Genomic DNA, 21,408 nt, shown 5'->3' with positions numbered 1-21,408 from the left:
GAGAAAAAACACTGCTAATGCTATTCTAGTAGTGCTCAGTACCAAGGGAAACTCAGTAAATAGTGCCCGTTTCCAAATTACTTTAAAAAAAAAATCGTAAGCGAGGTCGATACACAAGAATTCCTTCATCAACTTAAAAGCAATCCTTTAACCGTTAAATAACCGACCGCAACGCACACGGGTCAGGCCAGATCTCACCGATGTCTCAAGTACAATTTAGGTTGATGCAACTAGCCGTCTGTATATGACACCGTCTCCATTTTGACTTCACGTAGGTTTACCAAAGTGTTATTATGCATTCATCTTTAAGAACATTTGTTTTGAACATGGATCACTCATGGGTTTCACATTTGGCGAATGTTAGCAGTGTGCTGGCCATCTTTGGTTTGTAGAGGAAATCTTAACCATGAACTATTCAAAGGGGCTAAAAAATCAACTTGAATTACTTCTGTTTAAGTTCTAGCTTAAAAAAAAAAATCAAAATCAAACTCAACCTTTGACCTATACTAAATCACTGCACACGACTTAGAACCGCACGTCACAGAATTGCACAGGGATTACAAATATTACATCCAGTCTGCGTAAATCGAATTCCACTACCGACCAGGTCACAAAATGGCTGCACTTTCTAATCTAAAACTAATTTGCATATTGTACACATTGAGGACATTTTAAAAAACTCGAGTCACGATAACGCATGCAAGTTTGTTGTTTACTTTTTCTCGGAACAAATTCTCTAATTTGCTCATGCTATCTAGAGTCGAGAGAGCTTCTGTTTTATGCCTGAACATTTGCAATAACTCACCTCTGGTTAGTAAGTAGTTCTAGTGCATGCATATGGTGTATACAGGTAAGTAAACATGCAAGTTTTCTTCACATTCTAAAACTATGGCAGTTTCGGCCATATTGTGCTGCCTGCATTTCATCCGCAATGCAGTTTGTCTTAAAACGTTTTCAATCCCGTATTAATAGGTGGCATTACACATAACACCTATATAGCAGCAAAGCTAATACAGCTTGTGATTAAAAATGTTTAAAAATAGCTAATAAATCAGATTATCTTGAGGTATTATTTCTTGCAAGTCAAAATGGAGAGCAAAAATCAACCCTAATTTTTTTAGTTTATGTATACACTGAAAATAGCAACAATAAAAATAAGCTTTTTGTAGCAGACATATTCCATCTTCACTATTATTTTGCTACCTTTGGTAAATTACTGGGGCAGATCTTGAAGTTAAAAACCCATGTTTAGAAATAAGTGCACGCTTCACCCACTAAATATAGCAGCAGACTGTGTGCCCCTATGCAAAAAACATTCTCATATCTAGTTTTAACTTTACATATAAAAATAACTTGGAGAAAATACAAAAAAACATTTTATTTTAACATGAAAATATCACAAAAATTAGTAAGCCTGAGATGTAGGGTTTTGGTGAAAAACAAGAGGCTTGTAGTGTTTTGGCTGCTGATAAAGATGCATGTATTGAGAGCTGGGGTGAAAAGCAGAAGAATGCACTTATTTCTTCTGCACATCAGTATCTTCAAACACAGTAAGCCACATGCACCCATCTTTCCTTAAACAGACGCCGGTTCGCCATCCTTAGTTCCAGCGGAAGTGGATCTGACGCGGGCGGTCAGCGCCTTCCTTGACCAATGGCTTATGGAATTCCCGTCCTGCGCGCGAGTGGATGTTCGCCCAACAAAACTCACAATAATACTGCAGGCAAGTGACGTTGGCACAGAAGAAGGGGGCGAACTTCCCACCGCAGCGCGCGCCCTGGCACTCGTCACACATCTGGTCATCCAACACATATGGCTTTACCTCCACCTGCGGAGGCAAACACAGGGAGAGGGCTTTAACGGCGCCGGGCGCGCTGTCGACCGACGCTTAGTTACCGGACCGCTGAGAAAGCTCCGGGGTCAAAGCCGCCTCCACGTCCTCGCGCAGACGGGCCATAGGGAAGACCGGGCTTGAGACGCGTCCCCCCAGATGACGCGCTTAGACGGTGGACCCAGAGGCAGGGCCCCGGCAGCGGGGAGCGGGGAGAGGAGGGGCCCTCGTCTTCCGCCGGTGTCCTGTCTTTAATGAGGTAGAGGCAGGGCACTCTCCATAAGCTCATGTGTGTTGGAGGGTGTCTCTCTCGAGCCTCTGATGCAGTTCCATAAACTGCATCCTCTCCACCTGGGAGCTGAGCCTAGACGGTCCCTGCCAGTTCTAACAGTCCCCCCCCCCCCCCAATATGATTTAAAACACCAACAGAGCTGATTGGCGAGAAGCAGAAATCATCCTATATTTTCAGACTAGTTTGCACCCTAGTGCAAAAGCCTGATGCTCTAAGAAGGCACAATTTCTGCAAAGGAAGAGTTTATAAGCGCTCAGAGACAGTGGCCATCACAAATAGATGATTGAAGACATACCACACTAATAATCACCTGATTCTCTTTCAGTCAAGGCTGCTGTACCAGTGCCTAAATTTCAGTGGAGTATTTGAAAAGTTCATCACTGATGGTGGACAAGGCTGGCTGGATAGGACTAGTAGGGGATTTCAGAATGGTTTCATGATTGGACTCTGTGGAGTCCAGTCAACAGTTTGTTCTTGGCTCTGTTTTAAGTTAAATGTAAGTGTAATTGTTATCCTTATCAAATTTGCAATATTAATGAGATTTTTTTTAAGGAAGGGAAAGGGATTGTCTGTTGGAGAGTAGAGGGCAAGAATTTAAGATTTAGAATTCTATTTTCCCATCCGCAAGAGAGGAAGACATCAACCAGCTGAAATCTAATAAAGTATATCTTACACTTGGTTACACAATCAGCTTCGCACATATAAGATGGGAGAGGCTGGCAGCACTCCTCTCAAAAGGAGATGCCTCTGATTATTACGAGGTTTCTGATTTCCTTTTTACTTTAACAACGCTAGAAAGGCTGTTTTCTTCTTCCATGCAACTTTTGTATTCCTATTTTTTTCTCTTCAGAGTGCATTCAGAGACGTAAGCACTATTAAGTTATTTTCCTTTTCACAAAGCCAACTGGCAAAAAGGGATCTTTTCTAACAAAGACTATTAAATCCATATAATTGTGGCAATTAAAATTCTCAATTCTACAGCTCCTCTGTCCCCCCACTAAAACCCTACTCGATGCCTTATCATGACAGGGAATTGACTGAGCTCTTGAAGGCATTTAGAGCCCGACTCTGCAAAGTACATCTGTTTTCTGGCTAGCTAACTCCAAAGAGGCCTGTCCCCACAAAGAACTGTCTGGGCGACAGCAGCTCACGAGCACTCTCAGCAATTAAGACACGGGAGGGAGGGGTACACCACTGGAGGTAAACTATCTATGCACATCAGTAAGAAAAAGAACACAAAATCCCTTAAAAGCAGAATACAGCTGATAATCTTTTGATTTTTGCTAACAGTAAATCTCATTTTCTGAGTCAACGGGGGTGGTAGAGAGAGCTGTCCTCCATGCCAGAAGATACAGCTTCAGGTTTTCCCTCTGCCACAGTCTGGGTTGTTCTGGGTAAATCACTGACCCCTGTTAAGTATTCTGAGCAACTCCCCAAGATGAGAAGGTGCCAGCCCTGGTAGAGGAAGTTCCCTACACCAAGGAAGTCACAGAGCCTGACCTCTCCTGCAACTTCAATTTCTCAAAAATGAAAGTCTGAGTTCTTAAACACAAATTTAACTAAATGAAGAATATACATTTGAGACTTATGCAAATAAAAAGGAAACTTGCTGTCAATCTAGATTTTTTTTTTAAAAAAGCGTAGAAGGTAGACAAAACATTTTCAGGGGCGCTAAAGTCCAGAGTCAGGACGATAATTCTAAGGAAGACAAAAAGGGATTGTTTTTGGTTACGTAGGGAGGAGGAACAGAACGCTCTGTGCTTGGGCTGGGACAATAAATACAACAGGAAGGGAAAACATTTCACCTTTTCCTTTTATCTGTCAAGAAGGATAACTGTCAGTGGAAATAAGAGAAAATGGTTGAAGGGAGTTGAAAGCTAAGGTAAGTGAGAAGGTAGAAGCCACACCACTCCCTGACCATCGGGATGCAGCCTTGAGCCAATGTCTTGATTTTCAAGAGTCAAAACAGTTCTCTTGCTTCTGTATTTTCTGCTTAGGAGATTGAGCTTCCAATAAATCGCAAAGGATAAAACTGAACTGGTTAGCAGTGAACCGAAGGTCAAAGAGCTCTAACAAGAAATCTGCACATTACAGGCTGCTGAGCTTGCATGGGAAAGTGGACAGCACCTTCAATACATTTAAAAAGCAGTCTCGATGTCTAAAAGCAGAGTGACTTCATCCAGCCCAGGGCATGCCAGACTAACCTAATTTTCTTTCTTAAAGGGCTGCTGGATGACAGGTCAGGGGGTGCTATGGACATGGTTTACTTCCAGTTTGGCAAGTGTCTGACAATCTTTTTCTGTTCCTGTGGGTAAGAGTGGATGGTCTGCATTTTCTGGTTAATCCGTGGGTATAAGGAACTGCCAGTGAGGACTGTCTCTCTACAAGTGTAGATCAGTCATGGCTCTGCAACTTGAGAAACTCGGGGAGTTGCCTATGGGAACCAAGTTACACACTTAGCACCTAGCCAGTGCTCTTCCTGCCTGCAAGGAGGGCTGTCTACTACTCCAAATGCCTTCTGTGCCTTTTTATTCTGCGAGAGATCACGGTCCAATTGGTGCCGTCGGAACTAGCGATGCTCCGGATCTTCCCGTGGACTCGCCCTTTCCAACATTTTTATCAGTGACTTGGGAAAAGGAGGCAAAGTTGGAATGCTAATTAAATTAGCAGGTGACAAATCAGGAGAGACAGCTAACATGTTGGGCAATAGGGTCTGAATTCAAATAATACATAGTTGAATTTAAGATGGATAAATATAATGGGGAGAAATGAAAAATCTTTGTATTAAAAAAAAGCCTTCAGAATAGGAGAGGAAAACCTGTACTAGGTTAGGGGATTTTAGCAATTAAAAGCTCAATCAACATATGACTCAGCAACATGCCCTGGTCCTCCCCTCCCAAACATTAAATGCAATCCTAAGGTGCCCCAGCATTAAAAGAGTGGGAAACAATCTTTCTCTACTCTGGCTAGGCTACCCACTTCTGGGGTGGAGCACATTTTTTGGAAGGAAAAGCTGCAGGAGAGAAGGACCTTGCCAGGGGTGAGTAGCTGAAAGAATTAAGAATCAGAGAGGTGAGCAGGAGAGCTGCCTTCATCTGAAAGCTGGAAGGTCCCGTGGGCTCTGGGGTCGTGCTCCCACCATGGAATCCAAGGGCTCTGACTCCGGTCCCCCACAGATCTATTAACCTTGATCTCCTGCACACAGATGAATGACTTGTAACTCGCTGCATATACAAGTTGAACGCACACAGCAAAGGCGGCATCAAGAGCTAACGGAACCTTCGGCTTCGTGTTATTATAACAGACCACTGGGGCTGACCTTGGAAGAGGAAGAGAACCAGGGCCTAAAGCAGCCTCGCATACAAAGGATGGGCTCTGCAGTACCAGAATCTGGACCCGAGGCCTCGTCGAGTTCTATGCTCATGCTCCCATCATTTTGAAAAGCTGCGTTACTAAAGAGAATTTCCTGTGGGCTACCAAGCTGGTAATTCCTTTAAAATTCCCTTTTTGCTACTTAAAATAAGTATTTTTAATTTTCCTTATGCTAATCAGTTTTATGGTACCGCATTTTTGTTTCTTATTATTACAATGAAAGGCTAACTAAAACCAAACAGAATTTAGTAATTTAAAAAAAAATCAAGGATCGTAAAGCCTGAATTCTGATTGCTCAGAGGGTAAGAAAGTGTAAGTCACAGAAGGAAAGTCAATATGGCTATACTACTTAACTCCATCACCTAGAAAATGTGAGTATTCTGGGTTTCTTTCACTTTGCTTATATGCTCTCCCTCCTGATTTCAATTTCTAAGAATTCGGTTAAGAAAGAAGCAAATGCCAGCTGTCGTTAATATTTAACACCTCTAAGTAGCTTAAAAATAGCTTTAAAAGGTCTCTAGCTGACACAATAAAGAATAGCCCTCCGATTAGGATACCCATCACAGATCTATAGCAAAGCTTAATAATGACTTAATGAAATGCTGACTTCTCATCAGTAAATGTTTGATTTGTATATCTATTTTATATAGTCAGATAAAAACTTTCCAGAAGAAAAAGAGGTCATTAAATGGAAAGTGTTTAAGAAGCCCTCATCTATATAGTATGGAGTTGAAATACGCTTAATGTTTCATCTGGAAAGAAGATCAGCCCAACAGCTAATGGGTACCATCTGGGCATCTAGCCTCGGCGGCTAATCTTCTTGTCATCAACTCAAGTTATATCAAAGAATTTTAATATGCCGAGTCTGCGGTGAGAAGTGTGTGTGCGTGTGGGGGGGATTAGTGAAAACATCAACTTTTATTTATGCTAACAATAGTATACTGAGGAAATCGAGCATTTTGTAACCCAAAATGTAATATCCTTCGGTACAGAATGGTAATTCAGTCTCACTTTTAGCACAGAGAAGAATTGATTTCTTTACTTTTTTTAAAAGTTCAAATCCTTAATCAGATAAAAAGGAAAAGAGCTAAAGATCATGTAGATTAAACCAGGTTTAAACAAACAAATATTTTTCTTCCTTGAATGCATGTGCTAACTGCAACTGTTGCAAAATCTAGCTTTAAATTCTAGGACCTGTGACTCGGTTTATACTTCTGTCCAACATTTTTTTAAAAGTCTTATACCATGTTCAGAAGCTGCAGCAAATGGAAGAGTTGCCATGAGTATGAAAGGCAAAGGCAAAGTTTTCAATGCATCTAGTAAGTGTAAAGCACTGGAGACCCCAAACATGAGATAAACAGACCCGTCCCTTCCCCAAAGTGCCCCTGAGGGTCACTCCTGATTGAACCTGAGCAGAGCATCGTCCTCAGAATTTCTCAGAGGCCCAGAGTTGAAGACAACCTTAAGAAGCCTCTAATATAATCCATAACTTACCTAATTGCATTTTTAAAAGATTTTATAAAAAATCAAAGAATATTAAAGAAATATTATTCCCCTGCTTTGGACATTAACCTAAATTAACCTACATTAGAATTCCTATAGGAATGTCCTCAGGCATGACATAAACAAGATCTTTATAAAGTCTAAATATACCTTTAAACCTTTAGTGATTTAGTTTGTATAATGGTGTTAAACAGCTCTTATGATGATTAGGAAAAAAATTTAACCATAAACTGCTAATAAAGATGTGAAGAAAGAAAGTGGTTATTTGCTACAATACCTAAGGAGATCAATGGTGTTCTATGGCTCAGTGAAATGAAATACATATAAGCTGTAGTACAAAAATGTCATTTCCTATTAAATATCATTAATAATGACTGTTATTCTGATCACCCTCAGTTCAAAGTTTTTAAAAGGCACAAGGATTTTGAAGTCTTAAATGTACATTCAGAAATAACTCAGATTAAAAAGGATGTGTTAGGACCAATACTAGAGTGTTATAAACTTATCACAACAAATTCTCAGAGCTGTACTTTTAACAACACTTTACGATATGTAAAATCGAGCACATTTATAATATACAACTTACTCGTTTGTCAATATCGCCATGTTGAAGTTGAACAAACCGAGCACTAATGGCAGCAATATAGCTCTGCTGATTGGAAAAAGCCACACGCCCGGCACCTTTTGGGTACTTCAGCTCTGGATCTGTATCAATTCCCGCATAACAAACTCCACCATAGAGCCGGTCCATTATCATCGCAAGTTCCACTGTAAGAGGAAATTTTGTGTTTAAAGACAAAAAAGTTTAAAAAGTTGTTTAAGTAAAATTGATTTTTAAAAATTTCATGAAGATAACAAATGTAACTATTCATTAAAAACCCAACACATTTCTAAAATATTTTACAGTTTACAAACTATTTTTTTTGTAACCCTAAAAGGTTAAAAGGATGGAATTATTTCCATTTCACAGATAAGAAAATGGTGAAATGGTAGCAACTCAGTGTTTGAAAGAGCTACCCAAAGCTGGCACATAATACCACTGAGATCTTCTAAGTGATGTTCTCTTTCTAGTGAGATATAACTTCTTTATAATAACATCACTGCAAACTGCTTTCCAAACATGGAAACTGATGGAAAAGAATTGGTAATGGTTTTTTAATTTTACATTTCCTTCTCATTGAAAATCAGATTTTCCCATAAGGTTCCCAAATTGAAAATTTACATACATTATAGGAAAACATTTGGGGGTACTGCTTTTCACACTAACTCTCTTTCCAAAGCGAAAGGCCTGTGTTGGTTTCATTTGTGATCTCTTGTGTTTATTTGCAATATCTCACCGAACAGATTTGCTGATACGCTGACTTTTTTTTGTCTGACAACCAGGAGGTGAACTTAATCAGCACAAACTAAAGAAAAGACAACTAGTGACTGCAAAATTACTGGTTTTCTTGGGAGTGTGACCTCTCCCACTGACTGCTAAAATACAAACAATCTGAAAGTTACTATTGCTTTTCGATCGACAATAAAATGTGTGTAGAGGGGCAGTTAGATGGCACAGTGGATAGAGCCCCAGTCCTAAAGTCAGGAGGGCCTGAATTCCAATCCTGGCTCAGAACCTAACACTTCCTAGCTGTGTGACCCTCTCCCACCAAAGCCACCAAAGCTTCAAAAGGAGACCTCTTATGATTCTGGACATGGAAAGGAGGTGGGGGGGAGATAAGGTATATTCCTGACATATTAAAAAAAAGAGTGAAAATCCTCCAGCTCATTGAAAGACTTATGGAATAAGAGAGACAGGAATTAAAGACATAAAAAGGAGGAGAAGTTCTCACCCCATGATGCACCAGTTCAATGACATGAAACAACAAAGCCATTTAGGTACCAAGCAGAACAAGAGTGTAAAGGTGATATTAGGTCTTAAACAGCTTTGAGTATTATATGTGTTCTGTTTTCACATCCATCTATCCCTCTAATCTACCCAGTAACTCAAATAAAAAGCTTCTTTAGGTTAATGCACAAAAATGACAATTCAATTTTATTCACTACCAGAGCATCCATTTCAAAGTGGAATCATTTCAAAATATTTGGCCTTTTAAAAAAAATTATTGTTCGAATTACTTGCACAGCTACATTCTGAGGAGTGTAGTAGGTTATATCATCTAGGAGCTATTGAAAGATCAATGAAAGAGGTAGAAATGGAACTTTGGCTACAATATGGCACAAGATATTTTATTTCTGGAACTGCAGGTTGGGGAAATTTCTGAAGTAATGTTCTCAGTTTGGGATTTACTCTCTTATAAATTCCAAAGAATGAAATCAATTTCAGGTTACAGTGGGGAAATTTTTTTCTTGCCTAACCATTTGAAAATTTAGCTGTATTTTAGCAATTTTTTTTATCAGTCTCTCCCCTGCCGCCAAATTATTACAAAATCTGCATATTCCGAAAGGACGTTGTGAGGCAATACTTTGTGCTACAAGGTACCCTGGTATGTTGGGGAAAGATGCGATGCTTGGATGAAAAAACTCCCTTTGTAGAGTTCTCAGTCTCATGAGGGCTGAGGGTAGATATGAAACATTCACATATAGTTATGACATAGAAGGGGAGCAGTCCTAACGAGACAAAAAAGCACTCTTTCTTGAGTTGTGAGAGCTCAGGTTGGAGTCTGAATCTCAGCTTTGAGTCAATATTATCTTGTAAAACCCATGGAATGAGGCGGCTGGCCCTCTCCCAGGCCATGTGCCTGGCACCTATGCTGGGAATTGGGCCTGGAAAAAGGCAGAGTTCTTTAACCTCAAGAACTTATTTTTTTTAAATAAAGTATTCTGTAAAATTTGCAACTCCAAATGGCTGTTTTCCCTTTTTTCAAATTCCCAAACCATTGATTTTGTGGTTCATTCTCATCACCTTCCCACCTGTAGCAGAAACTCATTATTTTCTAAATGAATATATCTCAGAAATTGAGGAGTCCTGAATAGAATCAACACCCCAACAGGCTGTCACATTAAGAGGAAGCTTTGGGTCCCGTCTATCACACTTCATTTACTTTAAGGATCCTGAACCTGGATAGCAGGGAGTTTTAAATAACTTGTCCAAGATTACACACGTCATAAGCTCAATGAGGTGAAATTTGAATTCGGTCTCTACTTCAGTGGTAAATCGTTTTAGTTTTAATTCCTTCTAATTAATATGAACATAAAAAAGAGCTTTCTAAAAGATATACTAGGGGGAAAAAGTTTGTTGGGTTAATGGTTTTTTTTTTTTTTTTAATTTCATAAATGCGAACTCTATTTAAATTATGTTTTATTAATTTATTTGTAATTTTGTTCATGTAAAATTGCAATATTTATAAAGTTCAATCAGTAGTGATTTTCTACTTACCTGCTCTCAATGGCCGGGGGACACCTCCAACAAAAATTGTTTTTCGAGGATCCAGGGGTTGTGACCCATCCATTACAAAGTCGCTATCACTTAGATTCCAGGGACGGATCTGAACCTATTTTAAACAAGTGCACACTACTTTAAACTTTTCCACTTACTAACAAAGCACATTTATATTGCTGCCAATTAATCTTAGTTCTAGTCATTAGCCAATGTCACAGATCTAACTGCTGGTCTTGAACACGATCAAAAGACCACTAAGTCTGGTAAAACACCAACTGACTCCATCTGTGAGAAGTTAGTTTGGTGTTTTTTTAAACAGTACTTCTGAAGTAATTTTGCAGGTGTGTGGTTGGCAGCCATTTACTTACTGGTTTGTCCTTGATAGTAGGGCTAGAAACACATAGATATAGCTTTCCGTCTTCTTCAATACAAGCATCAATCAATGCCTGCACAGAGCTCTCTTCTTGAAAGAGAAGGAATGCATAACCTGAAAAAAAAAAAAAAAAACAATTAAAAAAAACTTTTTTTAAATAGAGGAAAATACAAGATGCCCATTTTCTCCTGAATATTAACATTTTTATTGAAAATAAGAGACATAAAATACACGACCGAAAACAACATTAGTCTCACTGACAACAAGGGGCCATTAGGGATGCTGCAGGTGGAGAGTGCTGGAGAATGTTGGTTCCCGGCAGCTTCTTGAGGAAGTCTCAGGGACAAGTAAAGCTCTTCCCAGAAAAGGAACCGGTCTTCCTTGTATTTGTAGACTACTCTAAGGGGAGTTTCTGGCCCAGAGAGCTCCCTTGAAGACTCTGCTCAATCTCTGAAGCATCCACGGGCTTCAGTAGCTGCCCTCATTCTAGGCAGGTGAGTGTGGCGGCTGGTGGAGAATGGCGTCTCCGTTCCCTACCATCTGTGTCCTGATAACAGCTAGATAAGCTCCCATAAGGAGCCCTCCCATGTCCACAAACTACTGTCTAAGCTCCTTGATATAAAGGACTTTTTTTTTTTTTTTTGCAGGGGGGGAGAGCGAGGATAGTCGTTAGCCAAAGTTACTTAATGAATGCTTGTTCACCTCGACCTCCTGGCTCCCCCTAGTCTTTGGGCACAGACAGGGAGCACCAGGCATCTCCACATAGACCATACCTACAGCCAAATGTTATTTTTGGTACTGGAAAATGCAGGTGATCTATGAAATTCCCATAAAACACAGGGAACGTAATCTTGTTTCAGTGTGAAAGGAACTATCAAGCCAAAGCATTAGAGTGGATTTCACTCTACAATATGAAACGGTTTACTTAGAACTAAAAAGAAACAAAACAACTTTTCACATTTTGCTGCCAGAACTGGTCACATCACTATTACAACCAAAAGCCAACTAGTGACAGAATCAAGTATTCTCAGCTACCTGAAAGCTTCAAGAACTCCCCAAGGTAGAACTTCAAGCAGAAGTCCCTCATTAGAGCTTCCATGTACATCCTTGGCCCAAATCTCACCTTCCCTAATCATTCCAGCTTCAAAAATCTATACATTGTTTACTTTTCTACTTATCACACGCACTTTTTTTTACTGCAGTATGAACACTTTGATGCCTTCCTTATGTATCTTGAATACAAACTCTTGGAAGACCAAAAAAGTTTCCTTTTTGTATCTGTACAGGTGCCCAATGCAGAAAGTCAGTGTTCAATAATTAAATGCTTGACAAATGTTTGCTGAACTCTTAATGAACAAATAAATCTAATATAGAAGTTATCAACATTATTCTGGATGAAATTTAGAATCTATCAGAATTTATTTTTTTTTAAATTGCTTTTTATTTTTCCAAATACATGCAAAGATAGCTTTCAACATTTACCTTTGCAAAACCTTGTGTTCCAAATTTTTCTTCCCCCCTCCACCTTTCCCCTGGACAGCAAGCAATACATGTGCAATTCTTCTAAGCACTCATATGTTGCACAAGAAAAAATCAGATCAAAAGGGAAAAAACCATAAGAATGGAAAAAAACAAGCCAACAAATACCAAAAATGGTGAAAATCCAAGAAAAACCAGGTCAAAAGGGAAAAAACCAACACAACAAAAATGGCAAAAATCCTATGATGTGATCTACACTCAGTCCCTAGGGGCCTCTCTCTGGATGTATATGGCTCTCTCCATCACAAGTCTCTTGGAATTGGTGTGAGTCACCGCATTGTTGAAGAGAGCCCCGTCCATCGGAACTGATCATCACATTTCATTAAAACTTACTGAGTTCCAGCACAGTAGGGAGACACTTTCTGGAGAAGTTACGGGAGGACATGACCATGCATTGTACAGAATGAAAGAGTAGAGTTGTGAGGTACCCCATTAGAGGGACCCCGGAGAGAAGTAAAGTCAGACTCTGTTGAAATGTCTATAGCACAAGCCATTCTTCAATCGATAAATGGTCAAAGGACAATTTTCAGATAAAGAAATTCAAGTCATCAATACTCATGAAAAAAATGCTATAAATCACTATTGAGAATGGCTGGGCAAATTGTGGTATATGAATGTTATGGGATATTATTGTTCTGTAAGAAACAAATCAATTAAATAGAACCAGGAGAACATTGTACACAGTAACAGCAATATAATGTGATGATCAACTATGAAAAACTTAGTTCTTTTCAACGGTTCAGTGATCCAAGGCAATCCCAGTAAACTTTGGGTGGAAAATGCCATCCGTATCTAGAGAGAGAACTGAGAAGACTAAATGTAAATCAACACACGCTATGTTAAGTTCTTTTTCTCTACTATTTTTTTTCTCTCATGGTTTTCCCCCTTTGTTCTGATTTTTCTCTCCCAACATGATTCATACGGAAATATGTAAAAAATTAATGCACATGTATAATTCCCCTCCCCCCCAATGTTGTTTTACAAGTAACTGGAGAAATTTCTTTTTAAATATCCATGTGATAGCTTACTAGTCTGAAGCTTTCAAAAATAGTCAATAACTCCCTAAACATACACAGAATATGGCTGATTATAATAACAGTAATATCTAAATAGAAAACATAGTGGCTGGCAAAAAAAAAAAAAAATTCCCCCTATTTATTTGAAAGATGAAGTTGATCTGACTAGATTACTTTCTTCCCTGAAATAGTTTTACTTAAATTTAACTAGTTTGATGCTTTCCAATGGGGGGGAATGACAAATATGCAATATAAATGGACTGGAGCAATGAATCTACTAATGTTTACTGTTAAATCTCTCTCCTTAAAGATCACCCATTTTCTTTTTCTCATAGGCTCTGGTACTCCCTCTACCCCCCCAAGCTACTTTTCATTTGTGGAACAGAGAAGGTGACAAGACCCCTGGCCTTCCTGGATTGAAGGTCTTATAACCAAGACTGTTTGTTTCATTGTTGTTAGATGGTAATTAATATTTAATGATTGATTAGAAAACGGCTCTTTTACAATGACATTTTACTCAACCCCCATTTCACAAATAACTACGCTTTGGAAAAAAACATACAAGAACAAATGTTCTCTAGTCTTATAACTCTTAATAAAAATATAAAGCAAAAGTGCATGTAACTCTTGAGGACACACCAAGATATGCACCATGTCTATAGTCAGAGAATATGATGAATAGGAACCACACAATTTCAAACCTAGAAGGGCCTTAAGTAATGTAGCGTAATCTCCCAATTTAATAATTAAGAAAATTAAAGTTCAAAGACATTAGTTAACAGGGCTGGGGTTGAATCCCCTACACTATTATGTTGCTTCCACAACCCTCCTGATAGTAATTCCCGGTCAGAGAAAACTGTCTCCGGGTGCTTTCTGAGAAAAACAAGAAGGATTTGGGTCGGGCCAAACACGTTCCCGTGTCCACAGAGACAAAGCCGATTCGGAATTTCAGCTAGGCCCACCAGGATGCTTCTTAAAGCCCTTTGGTCACCAGGAGCCAATGAATGATCAGTTTCTTCTAATTAATAGAAATGTTAAGGGGAGAGATAATCAAAAAAAAAAAAAAAAAAAAAAAAAAAGGTGCCCTGGAAGAATGGTGCACGCATGCATGCACAAAGAACACACAATCATCCAAAAAAAAAGTTCTGAGTCACTTGGTACTGACATTTATGAGAAAAGGTAAAAGAAGAATGCAATCTCTTAGCTCAAATATACTCTATTATGTGTTTTTACCTTTTGGTGGGAAGTAGGACTTGCTTTCTGCTTTGTGAGGCCAGTCTACTACCAGAGGCCCAAATCGTCTGAAACTAGCAGTAATTTCATCTTTAAAAAGAAAAGCATAATGATAGGAGTTAGAAGACACATTTCCCAATTTCTCCTTCAAAAAGATACTCTGTTGTTTTTAGAAGTAAATAGTTTTGAGATTTAAAACTTCCTATTTCTTACCGTCTCAGTGGGTAGGGGAAGAGGTAGAAGGAAAGAATTTGGAACTCAAAGTAAAAATAAAATTTAAAAAATCTATTACTTAAAAAAAAAATAAGGCATGCTAGAAAATATATTTTAAGAATCTGAATTGAGACAAAAATGAGTTTATAAAGAAGTTAAATACTTTAAGACTATTAGGCTATTAGATTTCCTGCATAAAAATTCATTCTGAAGAAAAATTGTAACTGGGAAAATCATGTTAAAACCAAAAGAATCAATTAAGCAGAAATTTAAACTGATTCACTGAATTTTAAAATATTCTGTGGCATTAAATAATATTCAGATTAAGTTAAGAGGTCTTTAACAGGATTGCAGTACAAACTACTAAACATAATAGGCTATAGTAACACCTAGAAAGCTTATGATGGGTTATAACCAGAAGTATACATCCAAGGAACTACCTAATCTAATATTTTCATTTCATAAGCATTTTACTAAATAAGGCTTACTTAAGGAATCAAAAGGGAAAAATCTGGGAAAAATGACAGTACATCAAAATTAATCAAGGTGTGGATATTAAAATTAAAGTCCTATGTTAACTGTTGCTCAAAGTGTGCCATTAACTGGAGTCCAGAAATCTCAATTCAAAGGAATACACTGTATAACATGTTTAAGGAGAGCAGTTCTCCTTTTAATAGTTCAAAGTCAGACTGTTCAAGATGGGTATTTACATTTACTTAAACTGAATCTAAACCCAATCCTCTTTAACTAAAAATATCACCTCACCTTCATCGATGTCAGGAGGAAGACCACCAACAAAAACTTTCCGAGAAAAACGTTCTATCCTCTCTCCGTTCTGATGAGCCGAGTAGCATGTGGGGGAATTTAAGACACCAACTTGATCACTGTGGCCGTCATCCAGCAAGCCGTCATCTATTGGGAAGAGGGAAGAACGGCCTAAAACACATAAACAAATGATAAAATTGTAATTTAGGATTTTAGGAAACAGATTAAAAAAAACAAAGCATACATGTTAAAATGTTAATAAACAACATATTCGATTTGTAAACTGATTAAACGAAGAAAAAAGTTAGCTTCTTCAAAAGAAATACAAAAATTTTGGTTACACATTTTACTGTGATAAAGCCCACGGTCTGAATAGTTTTTAAAGATTGGGTGAAACAAATTACTCTTCTTCCACTAATAGAAAAGATAATATTATAAGTCAAATAGTTGAACATTCTTAATTTTTGGATAAATTAACAATAACCTGGCTGTGTGGGGAAAGGAAAAATCTGCTTGGATTGCACCTATAATCAAATGAAGCTTCTGCATTATCATCAAGGATGAAGGAAAACATCTGTGTTTAGGTAAAAGGTAGATGGCAAAAGCTATAGTGCCAAAAGTGAGGGGGAAACCTAAAACAGTCAACAATTAACATACTTTATAACTGAAGCTAACACAAAGCAGCACACTTTTTTTTGAGTACTTACTAAGGATTTGTTGGGAATATGAAAATGAGTAAGAGGCAACCCCTAAGCCCAGAGATACAACAGTCTAAATGGGGTAAGGGAAAGAGAAAATAGGAAAATAACAGATATATTATAAAACAGTAACTGTATTAAGAGCCATAAAAGTGTTATCAAAGAACTATGGAATGAATTTGGAGGAGATAAAAGGAGACAAATCCGGCATTTGAACTGGGCCTTGAAGAGTGACAGAGAAGCCAAGATGGGCAAAGGCAGTAAGGTGGGAGAACAGCATCAGGCAGGGCTTTGGGAAGCAGCTCTCCCTGGACCTCCGAGGGATGGCGGGAGCCAGACAGACATTGTGCTGCTGTGAAAGGGGACGCCACAAGGCTTAGGGTGCTGGGAAAGCGATCCCAGAGCCACCACCTCCTTGGGAAAGTGGGGGGGGAGGGGTAGGAGGAGAATGGGCCGGCACAGCAGGGGGAAGGGGCCCCACAGGGATCTGTCTCCCAACTCCAGCACAGGCACTTAATAAATCCTGGCTGCTGGTCCTCAAGGAGAGGTTGGGAGCAGACCCCCTCCTCTCCCCGCAGAGCCCAGCCCACCAGCGTCTGTCCAAACCTTCCTCACTGTTCAGTCCAGCCAAGACATCATCTTTCAAGAAATCATCCTGATATTATAGAACTGAATGGTAAGATAGAAATTTAATCCACTGATCACCTCCTCAGGAGTTCCCAAAGGAAAACTCCTGAGAATATGATGCCAAATTCCAGAACTCACAGATTAAGGAGAAAATATCCCAAGCATCCAGAAAGAAACAACTCAAACACAGTAAAGCCAGTCAAGATCACCCAAGATTTAGCAGCTTCTACCCTTCACGACTGGAGGGCTTGGAGCCCGATATTCCAGAGAAAAGTGGGGCTAGGACTACAACCAAGAATCTCCCACCCAGCAAAACTTTCTTCAGAGAAAAAGGTGGACATTTAGTAAAACAGAGGATCTTCACATATTTGTGATGAAAAGACCAGAGCTAAATGGAAAATGAGACTTTCAAATGTAGGAGAAGCATAAGGAGGTAACCAGGAGAGTGATATTACAAGGAACTAAAGGTTTACATTCCTAAATGGGAGGATGATCCTTGTAACTTCTTAGAACTTTCTCACTATTATGGAAGTTGGAAGGAGTACATATGAACAGAGGACACAGGTGTGAGTTGAATGTGAAAGCATAATATTTTTTAAAAATGAAATTATGGGGGAACAGAGGGATGTTCTGGGAGAAATGGGATGGAGCAAATTATCTGCCATAAAAGAGCCAAGAAAAAGCTTTTCCAGTAGAGGGGAAGAGAAGAAGGAGAGGGTTAGTGTATTTTCATCAGAAGTGGCTCAAAGAGGAAATGAGCATACTTCATGGGTCTAGAAATCAATCTTTCTCTGCAGGAAAATAGGGGAAGAATGGGAAAAAGGAAGGAAGGAGGGGAATAAAAGGTAAGGCATATTGGGGGAGGATGTGATCAGTAGCAAAACATTCCAGAAGAGGGCAGGATAAAAGGAGAGAGAATAGAATAAATGGGAGGAAATACAATGAACAATAGGAATTGCAACAGGAACTTTGAAGCAAGTTTCTCTGGTAAGACTTTATTTCTCAGACACAGAGGAACTGAGTCAAATTCATAAAAAAAGCTATTCCCCAATTGATAAATGATCAAAAAATATGCAGCCCAAAGGGCTGCAAATTCATATATATCCTTTGTGCTAACAATACAGCTATTAGGCATAAATATCAAAGAGATTTTTTTAAATGGGGAAGAAAAGGAAAGAGAGCTACATGTACAAAAATATTTGTAGCAGGCTCTCTTCTCAGGGCAAATATTAGGAAACTGAGGGGATGCCCATCAATTGAGGAATGGCTGAATAAATTGCAGTATATGTTTTTGATGGAATATTATTGTTTTATGGGAAATGATGAACAGGATGCTCCCATAGTAAAACTTGGAAAGTCCTTCATGAACTCGAGCAAAGTAAACAGCAATGTTCTGGGATGACCAGGGATGACCACTCTGCTATTCTTATCAGTACAATAATTCATGACAACTCGGATGAAAATCCTATCCATACTCAGAGAAGAAACTGATTGTGTCTGAATACAGATTGAAATTATACTCTCTCTTTTTTTAAAACTTTATTTTTCTTGAGGGCTTTTTATTAAGGTAGGAGATCTATGTTTCCTTTCACAACATGACTTTTATGGAATTGTTTTGTGTAACTTCACATGTGGTTTCTGAATGGAAGCTGGGAGTGGGGATAAGGGAAAGAATCTGGAACTCAAAAGTTCAAGGATAAAACGTGAATAAGATTTAAAAAAGAATATTAGAGTGAGAAAGATTTATCCAATTCCATAAAAAACTTGGCCATTAAGATGATTAATTATCTTTTTTTTTTTTTTTTGGTTTATGGAAATAGTTGCCATGTAAATTTTTTTTCAGTTTCAAAGTTTCAAGTCAACTCTTGATTTCAATCAAGTGCAGGAGTTTGCAAGTTTTACTTTGAAAAAGTGTTTTACTGTTGATAAGTACACAGAGAACAACTTCAGTGTCTTTGAAGTTATAAATTCTTTTCTGCAATTGGCTAGAATAATTCTGCATTGATTTTATCTGAACAGAAATACAATATTGAATATAGAAGTATTATTGTTAGAAGCAATTACTCTTCCTCCCAAAAACAAATGACTAAATTTATTTTATTTTCTCTTTAGCATAAATACTATCAGAAGTCTAACTTTACTAAGTTCAAATCCAGGAGGATCAAAGGATGCCATGAAAGGAATAAAAATTTCACATATGCCCATCTATGGTAACAAAATGAAGAATTAACATGGTAGATTTTATTATCTGGAAAACAATTTTAATGTATTCTTTTCTAGAAGTAATCTGAAAACTCTACAATGTTAATCTTTACTCAAAAAAAGTCCTAGAAAAAATTATTTTTGTCTTCTATCATCCTGCTTCTCTTCCATTTTCCTACTCTCCCTTTGTTAATACACAAATGGAAGTGAAGAAGAAAAGACAATGGGAAAGTCTCTTCCTGGTCCTAAATTTTAATGCTGAAACTTACCAATAAAAACAACGAATGGTAGCCAAGGTAGTTAAATGCGGCAAGACAAAGATCTGCTTATCAAATAAATCTGTGGCTATACTAAGACAAGATGGGCTTTTTCTTTATAATCAAAGGACAAAGATATCAATTAAGTGATTTCCTGCTCTTCTCTATTATTTCCATACTAACTATTAAGAAGAAAAAATCCATTTTCAGTAGGGACCTGAAAACTTCAGTGCTTAAAATTTCTTACTAAAACAAGATAAAGAAAATCAATACACTTCTCATTAAAGGCCACTATCATAGATGATCTTCACTAGAGTTCACAGTCCTTTATATAAGCAGAATCTCATTATTTGAATGAAAGCGATCACAACAAAAGACATTATGGGAAAAATCTCTGTAGTCACAAAAGATGGATTTCCAAAACAAGTGGCAGACTGGTTATTTCTGTATTAGACAAGCACATTTCCAGGCCAACAAACAAGTTCAAGAGCTCAGCTCCTAAAGGTGACGGCCGTCCGATACGTGTACGTGACGACTATTACGGTTGTGTGTGTACTCCGCAGACACACTGCCCACAGAGCACACGGCCCGAGCTTGATTTTGGTTTTCCATACACAGAGAACCCCAAACCCAAACAGTGAGTACTGCTGCTCCTTCGCTCCTCCCCACCCTGCTGGGCACGGCCCAGAGAGAACCCAGACAGCCGGCCCTTAACGACTTTCCCATCACAGCTGGCGAATGGCAGGACTGGCTCTTCTGGCATCAGGTGCCGCATTCCTTCCCCCACCACCACCAAGAGTTCACAAGAGGAAAAAGGGAAAAAGCAGGAGCCCAGTGACCGCTTAGACGAGCTGATCCTAGATCCCTCCTGCAGAGCTTTCCCTTTCCTTTCTTCCACCATTTGTCCTGTATTCAGAAAAAGTGCCAACACACTCATTCTCTGGTGATCCCACTGGGCGCTCCTCCTCAGGACTTAAAACTCTTAATAAAGAACTCGGGCTTCTGAAGTGGAAGGTTAGATAGCCATTTGTGGACCGATCGTGAATGCATTTACACACAGCCACGCTGCTGTGAAAAATTATGTTCCAAATATCTATTCTTGAGGAGCAGGAAGACGAATGCGGCCCAGGTTAGATTAGAGCTTCAACCTTTTTCATTCACAACCTCTTTTTGCCCAAGACATTTTTATGTGACCCCAGGTATATAGGTATAAAAAATAGGGACACAAATTAAGCATTTACTGACAGTAAGTCATAATTTGTGACCCCGCCTTTAGTTACAAGAGCCCCCAGTATAAGACCCTGGGGCTGAGATGATGACACTGGTAGATTCACAATTGACCATCCTGGATGGCTTAACTCAGGAATGGAGAACCACCGCTAGACAAAGCCAAGGACGCTAACGCGTTGGGAAAGGTCACAGAAATCATCACAGGGTAGAACATGAGTCTAGATCTAACAGATAAAATACAAGGACAGATTAAAATCTTCAAATCCTTTCCCCTCCTGTTTTCCCAGTCTAAGACATCTGCTGCAGAATTCCCCTCAGGCACTCTTACACAAACCAGTCTCAACTTCTGCCCCCCATTCCTACTGACACTCGCCCTCTGCGTCCCCCAACCCTGGACTGTCTCCCCCCTCCCCACCATCTGCCTTCTCTGTTCCCACCCACCTGCTGCCAAACACCACGAGAAGTCATATTTATGGTAGGTAGTTTCAGGTGGGCCTTGCTCATCCAGGAAGATCCCTTTACTCCTCCTTAAGAAGTCTGTGAGAACATGGGGGGCCGCCCAGCCCTTCTCCTTCCCTCCCAGACCCTCATTTTTCTGTTTTTTGTTTTTTTTTAATAATAACTTTTTATTGACAGAGCCCATGCCTGGGTAATTTTTTTACAACATTATCCCTTGCACTCATTTCTTTTCCAATTTTTCCCCTCCTTCCCTTCACCCCCTCCCCCAGATGGCAAGCAGTCTTATACATGTTAAATGGGTTTCACTATATCCTAGATACAATATATGTGTGAGAACCGAGCAGTTCTCTTGTTGCACAGGGAGAATTGGATTCCGAAGGTAGAAATAACCCGGGAAGAAAAACAAAAATGCAAAC

At 39.0% G+C, this 21,408-nt stretch overlaps 1 protein-coding gene across 4 annotated transcripts in view; it reads right to left on the bottom strand.

Moving 5' to 3' along the window:
* Positions 1-21,408, bottom strand: part of CPEB2 (cytoplasmic polyadenylation element binding protein 2) — a 64,221-nt gene that overhangs the window by 2,213 nt on the left and 40,600 nt on the right. For all 4 annotated transcript variants that reach the window (XM_051967229.1, XM_051967230.1, XM_051967227.1 and 1 more), the window contains 6 exons: positions 15,520-15,690; positions 14,542-14,631; positions 10,749-10,867; positions 10,378-10,492; positions 7,585-7,766; positions 1-1,828 (listed from right to left, as the gene is read on the bottom strand). The exon at positions 1-1,828 is cut by the window's left edge and continues 2,213 nt beyond it. In XM_051967229.1, the coding sequence (XP_051823189.1) occupies positions 1,601-1,828; positions 7,585-7,766; positions 10,378-10,492; positions 10,749-10,867; positions 14,542-14,631; positions 15,520-15,690 (905 nt within the window). In that variant the 3' untranslated portion in view covers positions 1-1,600. The remainder of the gene's footprint in view (positions 1,829-7,584; positions 7,767-10,377; positions 10,493-10,748; positions 10,868-14,541; positions 14,632-15,519; positions 15,691-21,408) is intronic.

This window comes from Antechinus flavipes, chromosome 6, assembly GCF_016432865.1.
Source record: "Antechinus flavipes isolate AdamAnt ecotype Samford, QLD, Australia chromosome 6, AdamAnt_v2, whole genome shotgun sequence".
NCBI classification, from domain to species: Eukaryota; Metazoa; Chordata; class Mammalia; order Dasyuromorphia; family Dasyuridae; genus Antechinus; species Antechinus flavipes.
This window is presented reverse-complemented; position numbering and strand designations above follow the sequence as displayed.